This window comes from Octopus bimaculoides, chromosome 5, assembly GCF_046866305.1.
Source record: "Octopus bimaculoides isolate indiv1 chromosome 5, ASM4686630v1, whole genome shotgun sequence".
Classification (NCBI taxonomy): Eukaryota; Metazoa; Mollusca; class Cephalopoda; order Octopoda; family Octopodidae; genus Octopus; species Octopus bimaculoides.
Window position 1 is genome coordinate 101100780 of NC_142932.1, and position 24720 is coordinate 101125499.

The 24720-nt window shown below is 35.0% G+C and overlaps 1 protein-coding gene across 1 annotated transcript; it reads left to right on the forward strand.

Annotated features, from left to right (window-relative positions):
* The first annotated feature begins 1157 nt into the window (after positions 1-1157).
* LOC106868353 (uncharacterized) lies at positions 1158-23160 on the forward strand. The gene is made up of 6 exons (XM_014913568.3): positions 1158-1427; positions 7591-7758; positions 11685-11915; positions 13800-13958; positions 21360-21596; positions 22366-23160. Exons 1-6 carry the CDS (start codon positions 1370-1372, stop codon positions 22593-22595), a joined length of 1083 nt encoding a protein of 360 aa, XP_014769054.2. The 5' UTR covers positions 1158-1369; the 3' UTR covers positions 22596-23160.
* The last annotated feature ends 1560 nt before the right edge of the window (positions 23161-24720 follow it).

The following is a 24720-nucleotide window of genomic DNA, read 5'->3' on the forward strand; positions in this document are numbered from 1 at the left end:
AGAGATTCTCTTATATAGACGCATAGTGCATAAAAATACAGACGTGTATCAAAACCGACGAGAATCGTTTGTTATGGGCGCCGGAACTGCTAGATCACACGATTTCAGTCGATTGGACTTCCCCTGTGGCAGGTATCCAGTATTAGCATTGATACATCCTCCGTGTGGACTTCTCAAAGCTAATACCGCACTATTCAGCGTTCTAATAAGACAACCACATTAAGCTGGATACAAAGATTGCCTTTGTTACTAATACTATTCCGTTATCTAAAAGTTATTTTTTAACAAGCCTGCTGGCTATTGGCGACATCAGTGGCTAAGAAGACAAAAATTCTATATAACATGGGAACGAAATTTGGTTGGTATGCTGTCGCCTGGTGCCTGCTATTAATGAAGTTCAGAATATTGAAATCACGTGATCTGGCAGTTCCGGCACTCATAACAGACGATTCTCGTCTGCTTCGATATATGTCTGTTCTTTTATGCAACATGCATCTATATGAGAGGACCTGTCAACGCTAATACCGCAGTATTCAGCGTTCTAAGAAGACATACGCGTTAAGTTGGATCTAAAGATTGCTTTTTGGTACTAACACTGCTTCTGTCGCTAATAACTATTAATTAGAAATTTGCTTAAAAATAAAAACATAAAGGATCTACTACAACAAAATATTGACAATTGATGCTTTAAAGCTTTGCATAACAGATAAAGCTCGCAGAATACATCAAGAAACCCTATTAATGAATAACGAGTTTGAGAAGACGATTTTCAAAAATTAATGATAATGATTTTCTTATAAGATTACTCGCGTCCCTATATGTTTTGAAATTAAATTATATTTATTACATTGTTACATACATTATTAAATTTCCTTGAAAACTATTAGCAGATCTTGAGTGATTTGTCAAAAATTTAAACAATATTTGTTTAATATGCGTGCTCTATTGTTCGGCATGTATCACATGCAACCAGTTCAAGTGTTATTAATTGAAATGTTGATAGTTGTTTAGTGGATACCAGATAAGAAGAATGAAAGGAAAGAAAAAAGAAAGAGAAGGGGAGAGAGATTGAGAGAGAAAGAGGGTGAGAGAATGAGGCATAGAGAGAAAACACAAGGAAACTAAATCAATATGACGTTTAGAAGTATAAATCTCGCACATATACATTAATGTGTATTTACAGACACATACATATTACAAACTCCTAAGAAGTATAAGAAGCACATACATATTTGCATACGATTCCGTAACAATTTACCTTTAAAAATTAATATCGTGTTTAAGTTTACATGCAAAGTATACGAGAAAGCAGTGACAACAAGTGACAATAATTAGAAGATATCAAAAGTTTTTATGTTCAAGTGTAAAGATGTTACTTATGAAAATATTCATTTTTTTAATTGTGGTTTATTTCAACGAAGCCGAAGGTAAATAGCTCATATAATTTATTCACTTTATTCATTATTCATTTACTTCAAAAAATATTTAAATAATTCGGTTTACTTATTCTTTTTCATATATCTCCTATCCTTTACTATTTTGAAAGACATGGGTTTGGGCGTTAGAACCATGGAACCATGGAACACGGTTGTTGTTTAATCCTAGACCAGAACAATCCCGATCGATTAGATTTATAATCACAGGCATTCCACCCATAATCCTGCCATATTTTCATACATGCAAACAAATTTAGCTGCTATTTCTAGCATAGTGAGTGACTGTACAGAGGTTTTCTATTGGCATGTAGTAAGAAACTCCAGGTAACCCGATTCGCGTGCTTAACTAAATTTCTATTTGCGACTGATGTCATGTAGACGAAAAAGAATTGAAATCGTAGTGTTATATTCCCCCGTTATTTTTAATGCGTAGCTTTGTCGAAATAAACTTTAGGATCTTTTTTAAAACGGGGGCCACATTTTTCATTAATGTTTTACGTAGTGTTTTTGGTACCGAAAGACTTTCAAACTTCGTATACTTATCTATTTTGTGTTATAGAACAGAAAAATATTTTTGTATTCGAATTTATTTCATGTAAAAAATTGTCTTATTTCGATAATTTCAACCAATCACTGACAAGTATTCAGTTGTTTACATTTACTCCTTTGGCTGATTAAGCCATAGCTTCGTTTTATTTGCTTTTTTCATTTTAAATTTGCTTCTTTCATTTTCTTTTTTTTTCTTCGTTTTATTTGCTTTTTTCTTTTTAAATTTGCTGTTTTACCCTAACCCTAACCCTAACCCTATCACCGATAGAATTGTTTCAGAATCGTTTGTTTATGTAGTCGGCACTTAATGTATATCGGCTGAATGGACGTCAGTGATTGGTTGAAATTACAGAAATACGACAGCTTTAACATGGAATAACTTAGGGATTTCTTTTTTTTTTTTTAAGAAGACTAAGAGAAAAAGATGTTTTATATGACACATTCTACCAGTGTTCCAAGTTTCAAAGTGTTTCGTTAATGAAAAATGTGGCCCCCGTTTTAAAAAAGATTCAAACTTTATTCTCTTTTTCACTATTTTCCATTCTCACTTGCTAACCAACATCCACGGATTCCAAACCTCCTACCCAAATATTGATTAAGCATATTATATATATAAATCAGTTATAATTATATATATAATTATATTTATATAATTATGTATTTTGAATTAATTGTTACCTGTATGGTTTTATTACATACTGGCTGCTTGATTTTATCCTTGATTTTATATAAATATAAATTACTCCGACCAATATATTCACTCCAGTATTATTTTTGGTCGTATACGCACGTAGTTGAGGAGAATGAATTAGATTTAGCTTGTATATAAATGTGAACAGTTGTATAAACGCTTGTGGATACGTCTTATTCGTATGGGTGTGTATAAATGTTTATAATTATGTACAATGTGTAATAATATACTGATGTCGGAAAAGAGAGATGCATCTCTAAACTAGAGATCGATCTATGGTTAAAACATTTATAAAAAAAGAAAAAATCCTCTTTGTTCACTTCCCTCGCTTTCAACCCTTGTTAATGGAGTAAATAATGTAGTTCTTAAAGACATTTGGCGACTATTTCTAGCATGTGGTGCTACTCATTAGAATGAAGAACTATGTCTAATGATATATTATTATACTCGCATAGAAGTTGTAGATACAAATGTAGGAAGTAAGAGAAAAAGTTAACATGGTCAATGCATCCTTATAATTCATGATGAACTGTCAGAAAAACATGTACACAGACACGCATGCGTGCATGGCTGCGCAGTAAGCAGTTTGGTTCCCAACCACATGATTCCGGGTTCAGTTCCACTGCATGGTACCTTGACCGAGTGTCTTTTACTGTAGCTGCGGGCTGATCAAAATCTTGTGGGTGATTTGGTAGACAGAAACTGAAAGAAGTCCGTCGTATACATATATATATATATATATATATATATATATATATATGTGTGTGTGTGTGTGTGTGTGTGTGTGTGTGTGTGTGTGTGTGTGTTTGTGTGTATTTAATAAATGCAATTACATATTATTTATATAAAATATATAAATACAGTTATTATTTAAAAGGATTTGTGTGTCGCTCTTCTCCGTAATTTACAGCCTTCGGATTTGTTTTCAAATTTATATAAGGGGCACAGGAACGCGCCCCTTATATAAGAAGCTTACTTCCTAATCACATGGTTCCAGGTTCAATCCCACTGCATAGCACTTTGGGCAAATGTCTTCTACTATAGCTTCGAACCGACCAAAGCCTTGTGAGTGGATTTGGTAGACGGAAATTGAAAGAAGCCCGTCGTATATATATATATATATATATATATATATATATATATATATATATATATATATATATATATATATATATATATATAAATATATATATATATATATATATATATATATATATATATATATATATATATATATATATATATGTATGTATGTATGTATGTATTTGTGTGTCTGTGTTTGTCCCACCACCATCGCTTGACAACCGATGTTGGTGCGTTTACGTCTCCGTAAATTAGCGGTTCCGCAAAAGAGACCGATAGAATAAGTACTAGACTTGCAACGAATAAATCCTAGGGTCGATTTGTTCGAATAAAGTCGGTGGTCCATCATGGCCGCAGTCAAAATTACTGAAACAAGTAAAACAATAAAAGAATATATGTGTGTGTGTGTGTGTGTGTGTGTTTGTGTCTGTATTTTTCCCAAAACATCGCTTGACAAACGGTGTTGGTGTGTTACGCCACCGTAACTCTTGTGGTTTGGCCTAAGAGACCGATATAATAAGCACCAGGCTTTAAGAAAACAAAGTTATTATTGCGGTCGATTCGTTCGACTAAAACTTCTTGCGGGCGGTGCCCCAGCATGACCGTTATGCATTTCGCCAGGTGTGCTAACAATTCTACCAGTTCACCACCTTTTTCCTTTAAGAGCATAATCCTTTTTACTACAGACACAAGGCCTAAACATTCGTAGGGAGAAGGTAAGTCGATTACAACAACTACAGTGCTCAACTGGTACTTATTTTATCTACCCCGAAAGGTTGAGAGGCAAAGTCGACCTCTGTGGAATTTGAACTCAGAACTTAAAGACGGATGAAATGCTACTGAGCTCTGCGTGCTAACGATAAGAGTAACCATAAGAGCATCACAGCAAACCACAGTACATACCCAAGGCACACAGAGCTGCGCTCGGTAGGGAAGTGAAAGCACGCTATAAAAATAAAACTACTGAATAATAATAATAATGGGCTACAGCAAATATTCTGCTTAATACCACAGATTTGCTTGTCAGTTGTTTGACCATAACCAGTTGAGCATGTCCCTTGGTGGCTGACGATATGTGCATCTCTGATCACGAGCAGAAGTAGTGGGGGAGTATCATAGCCATGTGTTGAGAGGAGTTCTTTGGGGTTTGAATAGTTCATCTTTGGAAACATGGGTGTTTTGCTCAACATCCTTAAACAAACCTTATTCAGGGACCTTTTGAGCGGGATGGGCTACTCGACCTGAAAAAAATTCTAACTGGGCCCCACCTGCGAGGTCATGCGCTGTTTATCTTGATATGAGATCACCATGTCGCGCACATATGGTTGTGATGCATGTGCCTGGTGTACCCTTATCAGACGGGTAGTCATGATGGGTATATTGGGCTTTGTATATTTTACCCCAGTGTCACTTTGATGGCATGCACTGCTCTCTCACTCAATAATAATAATAATAATTCATCACTGAGGGTTTATATAAAAGATTGGGGACGGTACCTTGAAAGTGTGTCAGCCGTGGATATTCATCGCAGGATTTTAGGGCAATACGGGAACAGTGCTCTTCTGTTTAGAAGTGTGTGTGAGTAGATCGAGAAGTTTAGAAATGATCAGACAAACGTGAAGCACGAAGACGAGTGCCCATCGGTAGCATGTTCTCTGCAAATTAGTCATGGTTCTGCATACGAAATCATCCACGACAAGCCTCGCTTCCACAAAGTGAATGCGAGCTGGGTAACAAGAGAGTTTATCGAAATGCATGAGCACTATCGTATGGAGGTCTGCCAATGCTTACTCGACCACTACAACGAGGAAGGCAAAGCTTTTTTTTTGAGAAAATAGATACAAGAGATGAATCCTGGGTCCATTACCCTGAGCTAGAATCCAAAAGGCAGAGCCAGGAGTGGAAACGCCTGGAATCGCCAGAGAAAAAAAAATTCAGCACTCAAACCTCCTCAGAAAAAGAGATGAGAACCGTTTTTTGGGGACGCAAAATGGCCTGTGTTGTAACATTATCAGGAAAAGAGGTGTACAGTCACCAGTGTAGGCTATAGTGAAATGCTGGTTAACAGCAGTTCTCACCATTTGCCGATGTCTCTCGTCAAATCAAGTGTTATTGTTGCGCGACAATGCATACCCATATACAGATGTCCACACTGTTGAAATCATTGTAAAACCGAGTTTTGAGTTGCTGGAACACCCAGTCTAGATTTTGCCCATTCTGGCTATTATCTCTTTGAGCCGCTCAAACATCTTTTACGTAGTCGTCGATTTGCTACGGACAAAGAAGCACAGGAAGTAGTATAGAATGAATGTGATTATATTTATAATTTTATTTAGCACACATTAAGGCTTTACAATATTTAAATGTATTTCAATTTTTTTCTGATCTACACTGGGTCGTGTATTGTTTCTATTTTACATTTTACTTTTATCTTAATTTTATAACCTATATAACAGCCATCTGATACCATATTCGGGATTTTGAAAAACTAATCGGCAATTTATTCAATTTCTTTTACTTTCTCATGGTAAACTTTCTCACTATAAAAGTATATCGCTCACACTGAGAGTGTGTGCATGCATGTGTGTAAGCAATTTCATAAGTACGTTGGGTAAGAAAAGCAAATAGGCCAAAGCGGTACTGAGTGGGGGAGGGGGCTTGAAAAAAATCATAAATTTTCAAATTTTTCCTTTGTACTGAAACGGTGTCTCCCATTGTTTTTAAATGCGTAGTGAAAAAAAGGAGAAAATCTGTCGGGAAGGGAGAGAAGGGGAATCATAAATTTTCAAAAAATTATGTTTATTAAGTGCTTTCTTCTTATCATTTGCAGGGATGTGGTGGAAAAAAAGATTTTAAAATCCCCGTCAAAATGGAGAAAATCCAACTTATGTGGGCGTGTTATTCCGAAAATACGCCAAGGCATTCTATTAAGAAAATTGTCCGGCATCGACGAGATACTTGACTAGTATACACGCATATACCCTCCCCCCCATATATACACACACACACACACACACACACACACACACACACACACACACACACACACACACACACACACACATATATATATGCATTTTCTTTTATTCATTTATCTGTTTCAGTCATTTGACTGCAACCAGTGCCTGAACAAACGCTGAGATTCTATATATCGCTGACGCGGGTATTACTGATATGCCTAGCCGGGCGTCTGCCATTGACAAGGCCAAGAAAGACGGAAGTTATGTGATCTGGAAGCTCGAGTGCCCGTAGCAGATAGTTCTCGCTCGCTAACCTTATAAACACGAGTGCTTTTATGCATCACATGTCCATATGAAACGCCCTTTCATGACAAATAACGCAGTATTCTGTGTTCTACCACAATATCTATCTTTAAGTGGGAAATAAATATTACCTTTTGGCATTAATACCGCTTCTGTCGCTATCAATTATTAATTATTTATGTGTGTATGTGTGTATACATGGCTCAGAAGTGAAAGAGTAAAGCAATGAATGCTGTACGCCGAAAATTCTTAATCGATTTAAATTTCCTTCTTAGCCGGAGAAAAAAAAACCTAGTGGCAATTGTTAGTGACACGCAAAGGAAAGGAGGAGGCAACTTATAATTTCCAGAATTGAAGAATTAGACACTCAAAGCTTGCATTTATTTCGCATACTTAGTGCTACTGCGTGGTGTTAAAAATCTGAATAGAGTCTGTTTGATCTTTGAAACGATTAATTTTTTTTTTTTAAAGAATGACGTTTAATATTAATATTTCTCAATTCAGTTAGAATCAATTTTAAGCAACAGATATTTTTGAAGTTATGTTATTTATTTTCTTTTGCTTTCAGATTGTGTAAAGTTAAATGTAACGATTAACAATACCATGACTACAATGCAGTATATTGTGTTCGGTGAATTTAATTATACGACGGCTGAAAAGAAGTGTCTGAAATGTAATGGACACCTTTTCCATGTTTATACTAAAGAGAAGATGATGCGTTTAAGAGGTCATATCGGTAAGTTGAACGAATGATGGAATCTATAGCCATAAATAATCTCTCTCCATGTAACATGAGGAATCCTTCTATTGCAAGTTTACTCTGGCATTCAAACCGGCTGTATCCGGGGTCGCTAAATTAAATATCAGTGAAACACTGGGGTCGATGTAATCGACTAGCTCCCCTCTTCCAAAATTGCAGGCCTTATGCCTTTAGTGGAAAGGATTATTATTCAGCCCTATAAGGCGGCAAGCTGGCAGAATCGTTTGCGCGCCGGGGGGGGGGGGAAATGTTTAAGAGCATTTCGTCCGCCTTTACGCTCTTGGTTCAAATTCCGCCGAGGTCGACTTTGCCTTTCACCTTTCGGGGTCGATAAAATAAGTACTAGTTAAAATAGAATTGTTGGTGGCACAATAATTCTGTAAGAACAAATCGTGTGTATCTTACAATTTCATCTGGCAGGCTGTTGGACGGGAATTTTAGCTTGCGCGATTTGGCGACTTTTTCTGTGTGTGAGAACAATAAAGGTTTCAAATTTTGGCACAAAGCTATAAATTTCAGGGGAGAGGTAAGTCGATTACATTGACTCCTGTGCTCATCTGGTACTTATTTCATCGACCTCAGTGTTCAGCTGGTACTTATTTCATCGACCCAAAAGGATAACATGCAAGGTCGACAGCAGTGGAATTGAACTAAGAGCGTAAAGACGGACGAAATGTGTGATTTAGAATTAAATATCGCTTGAGATTGAATAACTTACCTGTTCTGCAGTGGCATATATAAAAGAGCCTTTTAGAAATAACTCAAAGATGATGAAAAATATATTGGGAAATATATGGTAGAATATGTAGAGAGTGAATACAGAGTAAAAGTAGTTACTCTGTACTCATCTATTTTAGACAATTTATTCTTTTCTACTCTAGATACAAGGCCCGAAATTTTGGGGGAGGGGGCTAGTCGATTAGATCGACCCAGTACGCAACTGGTACTTAATTTATCAACCCCGAAAGGATAAAAGGCAAAGTCGACCTCGACGGAATTTGAACTCAGAACGTAAAGACAGACGAGATACCACTAAGCATTTCGCCCGGCGTGCTAACGTTTCTTATTTCTTTATTACCCACAAGGAGCTAAACATAGAGGAGACAAACAAGGACAGACAAAGGGATTAAATCGATTACATTGACCCCAGTACACAACTGGTACTTAATTTTATCAACTCCGAAAGGATGAAAGGCAAAGTCGACCTCGGCGGAATTTGAACTCAGAACGTAAAGACAGACGAAATACCGCTAAGCATTTCGCCCGGCGTGTTAACGTCTCTGCCAGCTCACCGCCTTATTTTAGACAATTTATTGAAAAAGGGCCTGAGCATTCTCAACGAATTACAACACATGCTCTCGAGAATTATCCATAAACGTATCACGATTTCTCAAGCCAAATGCATTCAAGTCACCATTAAAACAGTGACAAAAGTCAATTCTGTCTTCAAGGATCAGGAATGTCTCGAAAATTAGCGTTCATGTCTTTACTATCTGTTCCTTTGTACACCATCAGCAACGATTTTCCTCAATTTTAAGGAACTGCATAATTCTCCCCCAGATTAAACTGTCTAATACGATTGCCCTTGGGTAGTAACTGCTATTTCCTGTTTGCTTACCCCTAGAAAGTATAAAAAATATGGTTAATATTTCCTTCAGACTTTGCAATTATTATTTTTATCCAAACCCCCAAAGAATCCCTCTCAACCCATGGTTATGGTGCTTCCTCACAACTGCCCATCATCAGAAATGCACATATTGTCCGCCACTACGGGACATGCTCAAATGGTTACAAGCAAATCTGTGGTATTGAGCAGAATATTTGCTATAACGATATTTCCGCTTCAGCACCTCAGCGCTGAATCTGTCTGAAATGTAATGGAAAATAGATCAGTTTCAAAACATTGATATCCAGGTCACAAAAGCGAAGTTTGAATAGAATAGCAATCATTTCCTTTGATTTCTAGATAGAAGCAAATAGGAAATAATACTTACTGACCAAAGACAAAAACAACAAATAAATATTTTGTTACACAGTGTAGAAGAATGTATAGAATAGCTATTACTATGTCTCCTAAATTTTTATTCTTTTATAAGAATGGAGTATATGCCAGGATATTTTCTAAGTCTGAAGTATATTCGGATGTTTCTTTTTACTTTTTGAATTTAACTGACGAGTCAAAACCCAATAAATACTTTATTTTACTTCACTAATTGTTTTAGTTGAAAATAATCGACTTTTTACAGTAAACTGTCCCGTTTTACAGTAAACTGATAAGATTTCATTAGGAGTATTTTTAACCATGCGACATTCAGCACTGCCTTCTCGTCTTTCTTTTTCTTACCGTCTTTCGCTTTCACATACACGCATACACAAACTCATTGACGAATATATGTGACTTACTGCAGCCGTGCTGGGGCACTGCTTTGAAAGGGTTTAGTCGAGCAAATCAACCGGAGAACTTGCATTTTTAAAGCTTGGTATTTATTCTATCGGGCTCATAGGCCGAACCACTTTGTGACGGGGACGAAAACAAACACCGGTTCTCAAGCAGCAGTGAGGAAGAAACACAGACGCAAAGACATACACACACACACACACACACACACACACATATTATTATACGAAGGCCTTCCACAGTCTCTGTCTATGAAATTCACTCACAAGGCATTTGTTAATCGAGGAGACACTTGACGGAAGTGTCACGCACTGGAACTGAACCCGAAATGTGATTGCAAAACGAACTTCTTAACTGCACAGCCGTGCCTGTACCAATGCGTATTTGCGTGTATTTTTGTGCGCATGTGTATGTGTGCCCGAGTGGAGGCGCAATGGCCCAGTGGTTAAGGTAGCAGACTTGCGGTCATAGCATCGCGGTTTCGATTCCCAGTTCGGGCTTTGTGAGTGTTTATTGAGCGAAAACACCTAAAGCTCCACGAGGCTCCGGCAGGGGATGGTGGCGAACCCTGCTGTACTCTTTCACAACAACTTTCTCTCACTCTTACTTCCTGTTTCTGTTGTGCCTGTAATTCAAAGGGTCAGCCTTGTCACACTGTGTCACGCTGAATATCCCCGAGAACTACGTTAAGGGTACACGTGTCTGTGGAGTGCTCAGCCACTTGCACGTTAATTTCACGAGCAGGCTGTTCCGTTGATCGGATCAACTGGAACCCTCGACGCCGTAAGCGACGAAGTGCCAACACAACACACATGTGTGCCTGTACGCATATGTTTATATGTGCGCATGTTTGTGTTTTCTTGGTGTGGGCATATATCTATATAGGCAACATGAATAAATTAGTACGTTTACGTACTTTTGCATATACATAACCCTGTTTGACTTGCAATGTCTTTGATACACATTGATGTTTTGCAAAATAGCTAATACCAGTTATTTAACTTTGAAATTTTATTTATAAAAGATATGAACTGGCATAACTATTGCGGCAAATGATATTTATTTACATGTGAAATGGATATATTTGGAACAATACTAGTTCATTCCTTCATTAACTTCTACATAAACTATCTTCCTACAAATGAGCTAAGTAATTCTAAGCTCTTAACAGAATAACATAATGTGACTTAATGCGTTTTAGTTTTTAAACTTTCTTCAGTGAAATATCAGGAGTTCATAATTAAAGATATAAAGGCGACGACGTCGTAGAATCGTTAGCGCGCCGGGTAAAATGCCTAGAAGCATTTTGTCCATCCTTACGTTCTAAGTTCAAATGCTGCTGGAGTCAACTTTGCCTTTCATTCCTTCCGGACTAAAGTATAGTTGAATACTGGGGTTGATGTAATAACTTATTCCGCCATTGAAATTGCTGGCCTTGTGGCAAAGTTTGAAACCAATAATTAACGATATAATTGAAATCTCTTTCTGACAAATCCTTTTCCAGATGTTAGTAAGAAGTATTGGATTGGTTATGAACGAAGGACTGAACCCGTCTGGACCTACCCTGAATACGGTTATTATCCGAAGGTCTTGAATTACACTAATTTAACTAGTGATAATCCAGATGAGAAGACACGCAAATGTATTGAGTTTGATTTTCAAGTAAAGTGGGAAGAACCTTTAGCGAAGTGCTATATACTCTGTGAAATAGAAACGAAGTTGTTTCTATACAAAGGTGAGTCTACTTAAATATTATTCTTTATTTACAAAACTACATAAAACAGCCAGCTGGCAGACTCGTGAATGCATCGGACAAAATACTCAGCGGAATTTCTTTGCGTTCTGAGTTCTAATGTAGCCGAAGTCAACTTTGCCTTTCATCCTTTCGGGTTTGATAAAATAAGAACCAGTTGAGCACCAGGGTCGATGAAATCCATTAATTCTCTCCCATTAAAATTGCTGGCCTTATGCCAATATTTGAAACTATATAGAACTACAAATTTTTCCATATGCTTGTAATGTTTTGGAATGTGAAAAAACCGGAATTAGTCCAATTCAGCATATATTTAAATTTTTATTGCTCACAGGGGGCTAAACATAGAGAGGACAAACAAGGACAAAGGGATAAAGTCGATTTCATTGTGTAACTGGTACTTATTTAATCGACCCCGAAAGGATGAAAGGCAAAGTTGATCTTGGCAGAATTTGAACTCAGATCGTAGCGGCGGCTAAACACAGAAATGTACAAAACAACTGATTGGGATCAGTAATGCGGTATGGTTTTACATAAAATGTGACTTTAAAAATTAAATAAAATATAAAAAATCGAATGATATTAACAATACAGAGACAATACAATTGAAGCGATGACCCCCACAAGCCCCGATCTATCGCTGGTACCTTTTTTGTTATTTTTTTCCGTCTATTCACACGGTTCCTTGCACACACAACACTCGTGCAACATGCTTCCATCTCTTTTGGAACGTGCACTCCGACAGACATCTCCTCTCCAGCCGCACTTTCCTTTTCAAATGAAAAGCAAAAAATGAACGTAAATTGTGACAGAGATAAAGTTGCCTGTTTTAATTCCTTTTATCCTAGTCTTCCATACTGTCTCTTTCGCTATTGCTACAACCGTGAGAAAACAATTCTTACCTTCGTTTGTTAAAACTCCCGGTGGGTCAATTTTTATAATTGACTCAGTCGACAGCTGTAGTCTTCCTTTGCCGGACAACAGGTGTTCAGCATAAGTCCACATTTCAGATATCTCCGGACACTCAACAATCATTGTGAGGTAACGCTTGAGTGTCTTCTGCGAGGCGCAGGTGTAGATACGGTTAGTATGAAATCTCAGTAGTTGTTCATGTAGCAGATCTCCCCTCTCCACACCGTCTATATTGTCCAAAGGACGGACTCTTGCTAATACTGTTTATTAATAGAAGCGACAACGAATATGGAGGTACTGCTTTGCGCTGAGCATTACCGCAAAGACTTCGATCATGTGATCTTAAATATATAGCAAAAAGTTGTTGAAAGGATATATTCCGAATTTCATTGTGGCTTCGCGACTGATAGGATCTCCCTTTCACAATTGTATGAAAATATAAATAATAAACCCAACTTTCCTAAGTTGATTTTGTTGTTCATGAAGGCCTTCGACCTTATGAGAATTCGTTTACAAGATTGGATGCGCTCCGAGGCTACTCAATATTGGCTTTCAGCAAATGGTAGTATACATTACCACATAAAGGAATATGCTGTTTCTCCAAACATAGAGATAAGAGGGCAAACGTTTTCTTGGTATATTTGGAGCCAAGGCACAAGATGTCACTCTGTGTAATTTTTTTGCATTATTGTAAGGGTCATTACCATGGTAAAGATATGGTAATGGTCAAGTAATAATCTTATGAAAGCCAAAAGAGCGAAATAGTCTCAGTGTCCATTTAAATTCAGTTCCTGTGTAGGTAGCCTCAATGGGAAGGACATATACATTACAACTTTCTTTTCTAAACATCGAGATCTTTTGCCCAATAAAAACGAATTCATTCGTTTATCTGCAATGTTGAATAATTTAGAGTATTGACTTAAATTTCACCGACTGTTTACTTCTGTTTTCTAGTTACAGCCCACCCAAATTTAATATGTAATAAAATATATTGTTACGAGAAAGTGCAAATTGGTTATTCCACTCAACGGTTGGTATCTTGTAACGACAAATCTAAATCCCTTGAAGTCGAATCTGGTGCAGAATACCAGTTTCTCAAAGAAAATATGGAAGGTAAGTTAACTGCGGTAGCATTTTCTCTGCAATAAACCGTTGACTCACTGTAACACTTGGCACCTTGACACTTCACACACACACACACACACACACACACACACACACACACACACACACACACACACACACACACACACACACACACACACACACACACACACACACACACACACACACAGACACACAGACACACAGATACACACACACACACACACACACACACACACACACACACACACACACACACACACAGACGCGCATATGTATGTATATGTTTGTATGTAAACACACACATATATACATTTCAATTTATAAGCATTAACAGTTGTAGATATGAAGGATTATACTCTGTGTGTGTGTATATATATATATATATATATATATATATATATATATATATATATATATATATATATATATATATATATATATATATAGAAACACGTATAAATAGAAAAACGTGACTGTCTGAAGCTTGAAGCTTGTCCTATTATTTATATGGAGTTCATGGCTCAAATTAGTATATGTGTTGAGTTGGACTTGATTGGTAGAGGATAGTCACATGATTGTTCTTAGAAACTTTTGTAGGTTCCACAACGTTTGGCATCGTAAGTTAAGGCTGATACGGTTGACTGAACATTTGTAGGGACAATACCAAACAGTCAATGCTCTGAACGGTTTTTGTCAAGTGTTTGTAGAGAATGAACACATAATTAAATTTAGAACCTTTTGTACGTTTTCCGCTACGCTCGTGCGTTAGTGTCACGTAACAATCTATTTTGTGCATAAAAGGAAGGCCAACATAGTTGAATGAATATGTCTAGCTACAATCAAGACACTAAATTTAATCTTCAAACACTAGTCAGAAGTAAGACAGCTGCGATATAATCCGTGTCTTTCTATTTCAACGTTTTGAAAATCAGTGTAAACTGTGAAACCGGTTTAATTGTTAAGCATAATAATAAAAATATATTTTAACTATTCTCAGTGCATTTTCAACTTCTATTTTTCCTGTATTTCTGCCCGTGTGGAATGAGATAACACGACACAATGAAGTAGAGAAATTTGAAAAGACAACACGAAACCGGTTATTTCTCAAAATACAATGTTTATATACCAAAAAGATTTTATAACATTTTTCTAACATTTTTCTGACTTAATTTAAATATATACTTTAACCAAGTAACACAAGCCTTCTGTAGTTTTTTCAATCTTATTATCTTTTATACATCCAACCACGTGCTTTCACATACCAACTTTCTCACCTATATATATATATATATTTATATATAGCTCAAATGTGCAGAAAACAAAAGACAAAGACGAGTGAGGGGACAACATGGAAAGTGTATTACTAAAAAGTTGACGCTCGGGGACAATAGAAAAGACTTTGACATTTCAAGACTATGCTCTTCGAAAGAAAGGAATGATATATATATATATATATATATATATATATATATATATATATATATATATATATATATATATATATATATATATATATACATATATATATATGTATCAGGGCTACCGAATAAGTGTCACGTATTTTTACAGATAAATTCCTCCATTTATATAATATCGAGGTCTCTTTCTTTCTTTCTTTTGTTGTCCTTCCTATCAATATATATATATATATATATATATATATATATATATATATGGGAGAATTTACGAAAAAAAAACAACAGACGAGGACAGGTAGTGTAAACAACAAAATGATGTATTAGTTTAACGCTCGCGAATAGAGAAAGTCTTTAACGTTTCGAGCTACGCTCTTCAACAGAAAGAATAAGGAGAAAAACAAGGAGAAAAACACGGGGAAAAAAAATTTGAATGTTGTGGTCAGCGATCTATCTATGTGTGTGTGTATGAGAGAGAGAGAGAGAGAGAGAGAGAGAGAGAGAGAGAGAGAGAGAGAGAGAGAGAGAGTATACCAAATTAAAAAGGGTGGCTTATTAGCAATCAGAACCTAAAGGCAAAATTAATAGAGGTCACAAAAGTGACAGTGGGTCCGCTTTAGCAATAGCGGTGCTCATCAGTATCCTCCATTGCTTTTGTGACCTCTCTCTCTCTCTCTCTCTCTCTCTCTCTCTCTCTCTATATATATATATATATATATATATATATATATATATATATATATATATATATATACATATATATATATATATATATATATATATATATATATATATATATATATATATATATATATATATATATATATATATATATATATATATATATATATGTATATATATATATATATATATATATATATATATATATATATATATATATATATATATATATATATATATATATATATATTTATATATCCGAGAATGTAAGGAATGGAAGAAGTAAAACCCGGACTGCTGTCGTTTCATAGCTACATCAATTTTCTTACGTAACTTGCAACATACATGGAACCTATTTAGCTAATCTTTAGATCCTATTGCCTTACCTATAAGTTGTTGACATTGTAACATGGAGATGAACAAAAGAAAAAAATTATTTCTTTTGTTCATCTCCACACGACAGTGGGACCTGAAGATTAGCTAAGCTGGTCGTATGTATGTTACAAGTCATGTAACAGTCATTATTTTAGTTATGAAACTATTGTAGTCCATGTTTTACCTATTCCATTGCTCATATTCTTGGATATTTATTCGTATTTGTAGCAACTTTAATTGCTAAACTGGGAGTTGTATGGTGACTGTGACTTATCGAAATTTCCTTTGATTTCAATATGTGACGAGGCGTATAATTTACGATGTTAATAAACTCGTTTTGTCGTATATTGTCCACCTTTTGTTACCTATAATAGCTATATACATTTTCTATTTCAACCACATGCTTTTTATCAAAATACCCTCCCAGCGAATGCAATTTGATCAGAGCATATATATATATATTTGAGGCAATTCAATTCTGGCTGGATCAATTCCCGAAAGAAATCCCAAACCGGATCAGTAAAGAATTCATTACTAAATCGGTTGAATTCATCTTACGAAACAACCACTTCATGTTTGACAATACTTTCTACCGACAAAAATCCGGAATTGCTATGGGCTCTAGGGCAGCTCCAGTCATTGCGAACCTAACAATGGGTTACTTGGAAATAATAATATACCAGGAATCTTTATCCACCTTTGAAAACACCCTTTCCCAATACATAAAAGAAAAATGGAGTACAACCAAAAGGAGCTCCCATTCTTGGATATACTAATTAAAAAAGTAAACCTAAAAATAGAAACGGACATATTTTACAAAACCACAGACGCCAAACAATATCTACTATTTGATTCATGCCACCCAAGACACACCAAGGCAAACATCCCCTTCAACCTTGCAAGAAGGATATGCACAATAGTGTCAGAAGAAAATACTAGAGACTACAGACTACAAGAACTCAAAAACACACTAATTGACAGACACTACCCAGTTCAACTCATAGAGGATGGAATCAGACGTGCATCACAAATTAACATAGAAAACTTAAGAAAAGTTAAACACAGCAACACACATTCCCCGAAAATACTGCCGTACATATCCACATACAACCCCAGAAACAAAGAAGCCTTCACCATCATCACCCAAAACATACCAATGCTACATAAGGACCCCAAATTAAAGGAAATTTTACACACAAACAAAATCATCAAAAGCCACAAACAACCAAGATCACTGAAAAAGATCCTCACAAAGGCAAAATTACTTTCCGAAACAACAGATGCGAAAGTAAACAAATGTGGTCGACCAAATTGTGCAACATGCCCAAACATTCTAGAAGGTTCAGAATTCCTCTTCAAAGAGGGACACAAATTCAAAGTTAAATCTAACTTTACTTGTGCCTCAGAAAATCTTATTTATGTAATAAGATGTTCGGGCTGCCACGAGAACTACATAGGGTCCACAGGATTATCGCTCAGACGTAGATGCACTCTGCACCGCCAGCAGATTGCACACCCAGAATACCGAATGATACCTTTTAGTGATCATATTGAGAAATGCGCAAAACAAATGCTACCACAATTTATAATCTTTCCTTTTTATCAATGTGCCATTAAAACACCAACACAGATTAGATTAAATAAGGAAACCTTTTTCATTCAAAAATACAAACCCAAACTTAACCATTGCTAACACATTTAAATAAGGAAATTCATCACCCCACTGAGAAAAAAAAGGGGGAAAAAATATAGAACAAAACCATGGTAAATTAATCAAATTCTACCACCTCCTAGATTTCGATTATCTCCCTTATACCGGAAGAAATCCCTAATTACCTCCCCCTATCTAGAACTCTTGTTTCTCAGACTGGAACGAACACGACACAGTGAAGTAGAGAAATTTGAAAAGACAACACGAAACCGGTTATTTCTCAAAATACAATGTTTATATACCAAAAAGATTTGATAACATTTTTCTAACATTTTTCTGACATAATTTAAATATATACTTTAACCATGTAACACAAGCCTTCTGTAGTTTTTTCACTCTTATTATCTTTTATATATATATATATATATATATATATATATATATATATCCATCCATATATCTATATATCTATATCAATATCTATATCTCTATCTCTATCTATCTATCTATCTATCTATCTATCTATCTATCTATCTATCTATCTATCTATATATATATATATATATATATATATATATATATATATATATATATATATATGAAAATGTATTATAAATGAGCAAACGACATAAAAGACGAATAACGTATACTGAGTGCACAACCGGACGAGAGACAGACACACAAGGTCCCCATACCATCTGGTTGTTAACTGATGAAGAATTAGGGGCCTTCTGTTTCTGTCTCCTGTCCAGTTGTACACTCAGTATACATTATATGTTTTTTATCTGTTGTTTGTTTATTTACAATACATTTTTTCATTTATAAACGGAACGCAACGCAATCCGGCTTTTATTAACGGTAAGTTTTATATATATATATATATATATATAGGTATATAGGTTGAAAAGGAACACATTAGTTGATATATATGGAAAAAAGTCAAGGTAGAAAATGCTAAAATAATTTTATAAAAAACATTTCAGTACCGGTTTCAGTCATTGAGATTTTTCAACTGTAAGTATAGAAAACAATTGAATTTTGGAAAAATTAACAGAAAAGTTTTTTTAACAGAAAATTTGCATAGTATTCAAATACAAAGGGCATTTTCCTCGTTTCTGTCTGTCTCTATCTCTCTTGTTCACTCTTGTGGGTTCGAGGTCGTTGGCATTTTCTACCTTGACTATTTCTCCATATATACATGCATACATATATATATATACACGTATGTGTGTATCTATCTATCTACCAACTTATCTATCTATCTATCTATCTATCTATCTATCTATCTATCTATCTATCTATCTATCTGTCTGTCTGTCTGTCTGTCTGTCTGTCTGTCCATCCATCCGTTCGGTAGAAATCAACTCGTGACCGGGTAAGACCACTTCTTCAACACAGTAACTCCATGCAAATGTTTCAGGTGTGCAAGAGGTCTCCGTGCGTGAATTTGCTTTGAGTAGATAAAATGTTGTACAACGCTGAAACCACTTTTCAGTGCGATCAGCTTGAAAACCAATGCACCACAGAGATTGAGACGACCAGAAACCAATTGCACTTCAGGTTTTTTTGTACCAGTTTGCCTTCATTCAGAAAAAAAAGTTCTAAGAAGAATTAGAGGTTATTCACTCCCATTCGCTAGTTAACCCTTAGCTGGGCCCCTTAATAGGTGCTACTACTCCGAGTCAGTGTAGACTTGTGAATAATAGTGGCTAAGGGGTGGTTCCACGGTTCTTAATACCCTAGAACTCCCATAACAGGGACCACCTACTGGACACAATTTAAATACCCAACACACACACACACACATCTATCTATCTATCTATCTATCTATCTATCTATCTATCTATCTATCTATCTATCTATCCATATATCTATCTATCTATCTATCTATCTATCTATCTATCTATCTCTCTATCTATCTATCTATCTATCTATCTATCTATTTCTCCGTACAAAACATAGTAGTGGCCCAAATTAGAGAAGAAAATAAAATTTAAAGATATTTGCATTTCTACTTCATGTTTCCAAATGGGATTTTTACTGTATATACTTTAAAACACGTTCATTCTTTACAATAAATTTTGTAGGAAGTGATCGACTAAATAATTTACAATAGAAAAAATGTTTATTTGATAAATACAAGATGGACAAAATTAGAGAACTTATGACATGAAATTCAAGAAATCAAAATTGCCAGAAATTTTTACAATCCACATCAATATAGTAATAAGATGTGTACATAGCTTATTTTTATGACTTCAGTACTTCGTCCACAGTATTTGACCAATTTCTTACATTGTTCTGACGTAAATTTATTTAGTTCTTCCTGAAGTTTTTCCTCCAAAATCGTAACTTTCAGAAGTCGGTTTTTCTCTGACCTTATCACCAAGTATCTTTCATAAGGTCAGGGTTGGCCAACGCATGACAGTAATTTTTTCAGCCTCAAACACCTCCTTAACTATTTTAGTACTGTGACATGGCGCATTATCTTGCATAAAAATTGGCTGACGTGTTGGAGATGGCCTTATAACTGACACAACATGGTGCTGTTTCTAATAAATCAATGTTCTCCAATAAACTCCGCTGAGTTATTTTTATTTCATTGTTGTTTCAAGTTGTAAAGATAATCTATGGATACCCTGTATATGTATATATATATATATATATATATATATATATATATATATATATATATATATATTTATATAAATAATAATATTAGGGACAAAATCCAAAATTACAGGTAAAAAACTCAATTAAAATCAATTTATAAAAAATTAAAATTAAATTGAGCCTTATAGATAAAGTATATATAAAAAATATATAGTTTTAGGGAAAATAACCAATTTTCAAGAACTCATCGATGAAAATCCACTATCACATATAGAAAAATTAATAATTAAAAGCACAATAAATGAGTATAATTTAAAGTAAAGTAAATATCATAAGATAAATATAATAAATAATAATTATATTTATCTTATGATATTTACTTTACTTTAAATTATACTCATTTATTGTGCTTTTAATTATTAATTTTTCTATATGTGATAGTGGATTTTCATCGATGAGTTCTTGAAAATTGGTTATTTTCCCTAAAACTATATATTTTATATATATATATATATATATATATATATATATATATATATATATATATATATATATATATATATATACATATATATGCATACACACACACACACACACACACACACACACGCACACACACACACACACACATATATATATAATGCAGAGTCTTTCTCTCCCTCTTGTTTTTAGGTTTCAGTTACATAGCTGCGAATACAAAGACTAACACCCCAATCTGTAAGAGGAATGTCATATATGAAATGAAATACGTTGTGACCACTGAAGCAATACAAGACATAACGATACAAGAAACGAGCGAAACAGCCAAGACCATTACCACCACAAGTTTAACTACTAAAACCGACGAGTCCACCTATAGTTCAGCTACAACAAGTCAAGTATCAACTGCTCTTCTATCCGACGCTGAAGGTTAGTATGTAAATTTTGATTGCTCTCATTTACCCTCCATGTTTGCGCTGGTTCTTCACCTTTTGGACTTCTTACATGGAGAACTGCCAGACTTCCTCAGGGTGATCCCCCCCACCCCACATATAGATATATGCTTAGCTTTGACTGGCGGTGGCCCTAGGGAATGAATGTGAACTATTGAAGAATCGGTTACTTATTCTAAGTGTTGGGGAGATAAACATAGAAGATTCTTCATTAGCTCCTATTACTTTAATGTTTACAGGATGGGCATACTTCGTCCGGTGTAATTTCAATCTATTGTAACTGAGAAATATATTATCTTTGGCTAGAAAACCAGCATTTATTGAGAGCTCTAACCTGTACTCATAATATAAATATAAACATACTTTTCATCCGATCTTTATTGACATTTCCCAATCTAATTCTTTGTATATTACACTCCTCATGATAAGTTACCTCGGTCTTTTCACCCCCTCCCTCACATAAGCTTTTACAAATATATTCAAATGTAATTTTAAATATAATTATAGATATATTTTTCAAATGAATTTGATGTTTTAGCAGCATTTCAACGTTCAATATTAGGTAAAATTTAAACGATCAATTTCTAATCACATGGACTCTGCGTCCTAATAAGTTGTGGAAGGTGAGGGCAGCTACTTTGAGTAATATAGTTGCTATTTATGGATTAAAAAAATATTTTTGTCTTTGATTGGTATATTGTGTTTTCCTTTCATGCAAACTGTATATGCGATCATTTATTTTTCAGATCAGAATCACTATACTTCAGCAATGACAAGAAAATTTGAATTAAACAATGTACAAGAGAAGAAATCAGTGGTTGTTAGAAGTAGAATAGAATGTGCTGCATTTGCTCTCCGTGAAAAATCAACTTCAATCATATACAACAAAGATAGTAAAATATGTACCATCTACGATGAAAGCAGTAGTAACAATATTCAATGTCAGAATAATAAGTGGTGTTACTCTTTCATTTAAGAAACCATTGGGATTGTTATGGTGTATATTGCAGTTAATGATATTTCACCAAACATGTCGAAACATACAGTGAATTAACTTCACTAAGGTATTCAAAGTGTTTCGCGAGCAGTAGAATTTTCATGTGGTAATTGATGAATATGTCTTTGTGGCCTCTTTGATTAACTTACCCATTGCCAAGAATAATTTGGTTCATTCTCTTAATAAGACAGGTTTCAAGATTAAACTATTTCCCTTTCCGAACGTCGGTAACATCTTTAAAACTTTAAATGGGTAAGGTTGCGTTGTTTACTTCACCCTTATTATTAATATGATATCATGTTTTTACTTCAAAGCACTGATCCGCAATTATAAAATCAAATAAACTATAAATATATAAACACTACCGGTGAGACTTTTAAAATGACTATTCAATTTTTCGAACAAGGTATTTTAGAATCCTATGTTTTGTCACAGTGAAAAAACTTGGACAGAAATATGTGAAAACTATGTAATTTCTTTTTTATTTCTAGTTTTCTTTTTTTTAAATTTTGTTCTTAAAAATAAAGGAATGTTGAAACAACAATTTTTTATGTTCAAACAGTAGATTTGAAGGTATTCATTTTGCTTCGTCATTAAGAGAGAGAGAGAGAGAGAGAGAGAGAGAGAGAGAGAGAGAGAGAGAGAGAGAGAGAAAGAGAGAGAGAGAGAGAGAGAGAGAGAGAGAGAATGGATAGCCAAGACTCTCGAGTTGAAACATGTAAAAGAGTAAAGATGTGAGACAAAATGAAGTTTTGTAATATGTGTAAAGGGGTCATGTATTTTAACAGCTCCATATCTTATGGGACAAAACAGAAAATGTACAAATCAAAACAAATGAGAAAAAAAAAAAAAAGAAAGAAAAAGAAGTTAGTTTTTCCAGAGTAAAACTTAGTGAAAATAGTTTTATTGCATTGAAGCCGCCTCTTGTCATGCGGCAATGAACAAATGAGCTTTCATTTTATTATACTTATTAACAATAATTAGGTATATTTATTGGTAATTAGCTGACGTGGTCATGTCAATAAAACCTGTTTCTTCGTGTTTTATACGTTCCTTGCCTTTTTTAGCTCCCTTTATTTTCATATACCTATATGTAATGACAATGTTTCATCACTTACCAGGTTGTTGGAATTAGAATACTGAATACTTTACGATCGACATAGTGTTTGAAGGTTGAGAAAATATACAGGTGTGATTTTTTTTGTGCCTTGGATTTCAGATCAGTATGAGAAAGCAAATAGCTGATAAAACTAATTTCTAATGAATGACGTGCAACGCAATCGTGATCAAAACTTTGTTCAGCAACAAGTAACTTCCAGTTGCTCTGGTTCCTTCACTGTCCCCAATAAGTCTCCGCTACTTTTGTTTTACCGTATTTTCCGACTGACAGGTCAAATTGTTTTAGATAAAGATCTACAAGTCTACAGCTAAAAAAAGGTAGGTCGACTTATACACCAAGACGACTGTAGAAGATCAAACACAGCAGAATTTGGAAAGATAGTGACGATGTTTGAATGTTTACACTACATGTTTGTACTAAATACTATATCAAATTCTATGCCGATAAAAAAAAAATACGCTAGCTGTCTCTGGTAGCATACATGCTTTAGTCCTGGCCCAACCGAAACAGCTAGACATGTCTCTCTATATACCATACTCAATAAAAATCCAATGCTCCTTTCAAAGTGATTTACTCTAATTGTACTATAACTGCTCAGATAAAAAAAGGTCTGTAAGACCTGGAAATTTTTTCTACCTACGTTAACCTTCGACGCCGTTCCTATACGACCTCTCTCCGAACTGCAACTATCAAACTGCAGAAATCCCCATCTAAAGAATATTCCCCAACTTCTTAGAATCTTCTTTACTTTTACTTCACAATCGAGAACAGTACACTACTGTGACAGTTTCCACTTCCTTACCGCCTTTGCAGCAACTCCACACTCCCAATCTCCTACACTTACAAATCCTTCGCTTTGCATATACATACGCTTAGTGCAAAAATAACTCCGGTCACTACAAACCAAGAAGATTGCTGGCCCTGACAATGCTCCTCTTATTAATCTCTAACGTTGTACATCAAAGCTTGCTACTGTAGTAACCA

Coding starts and splice junctions, on each gene's coding strand:
- LOC106868353 (XM_014913568.3), top strand. CDS start 1,370: ATGTTACTTATGAAAATATTCATTTTTTTAATTGTGGTTTATTTCAAC. Junction 7,759..11,684: donor GCGTTTAAGAGGTCATATCG/GTAAGTTGAACG, acceptor ATCCTTTTCCAG/ATGTTAGTAAGAAGTATTGG. Junction 21,597..22,365: donor TCTTCTATCCGACGCTGAAG/GTTAGTATGTAA, acceptor TTTATTTTTCAG/ATCAGAATCACTATACTTCA.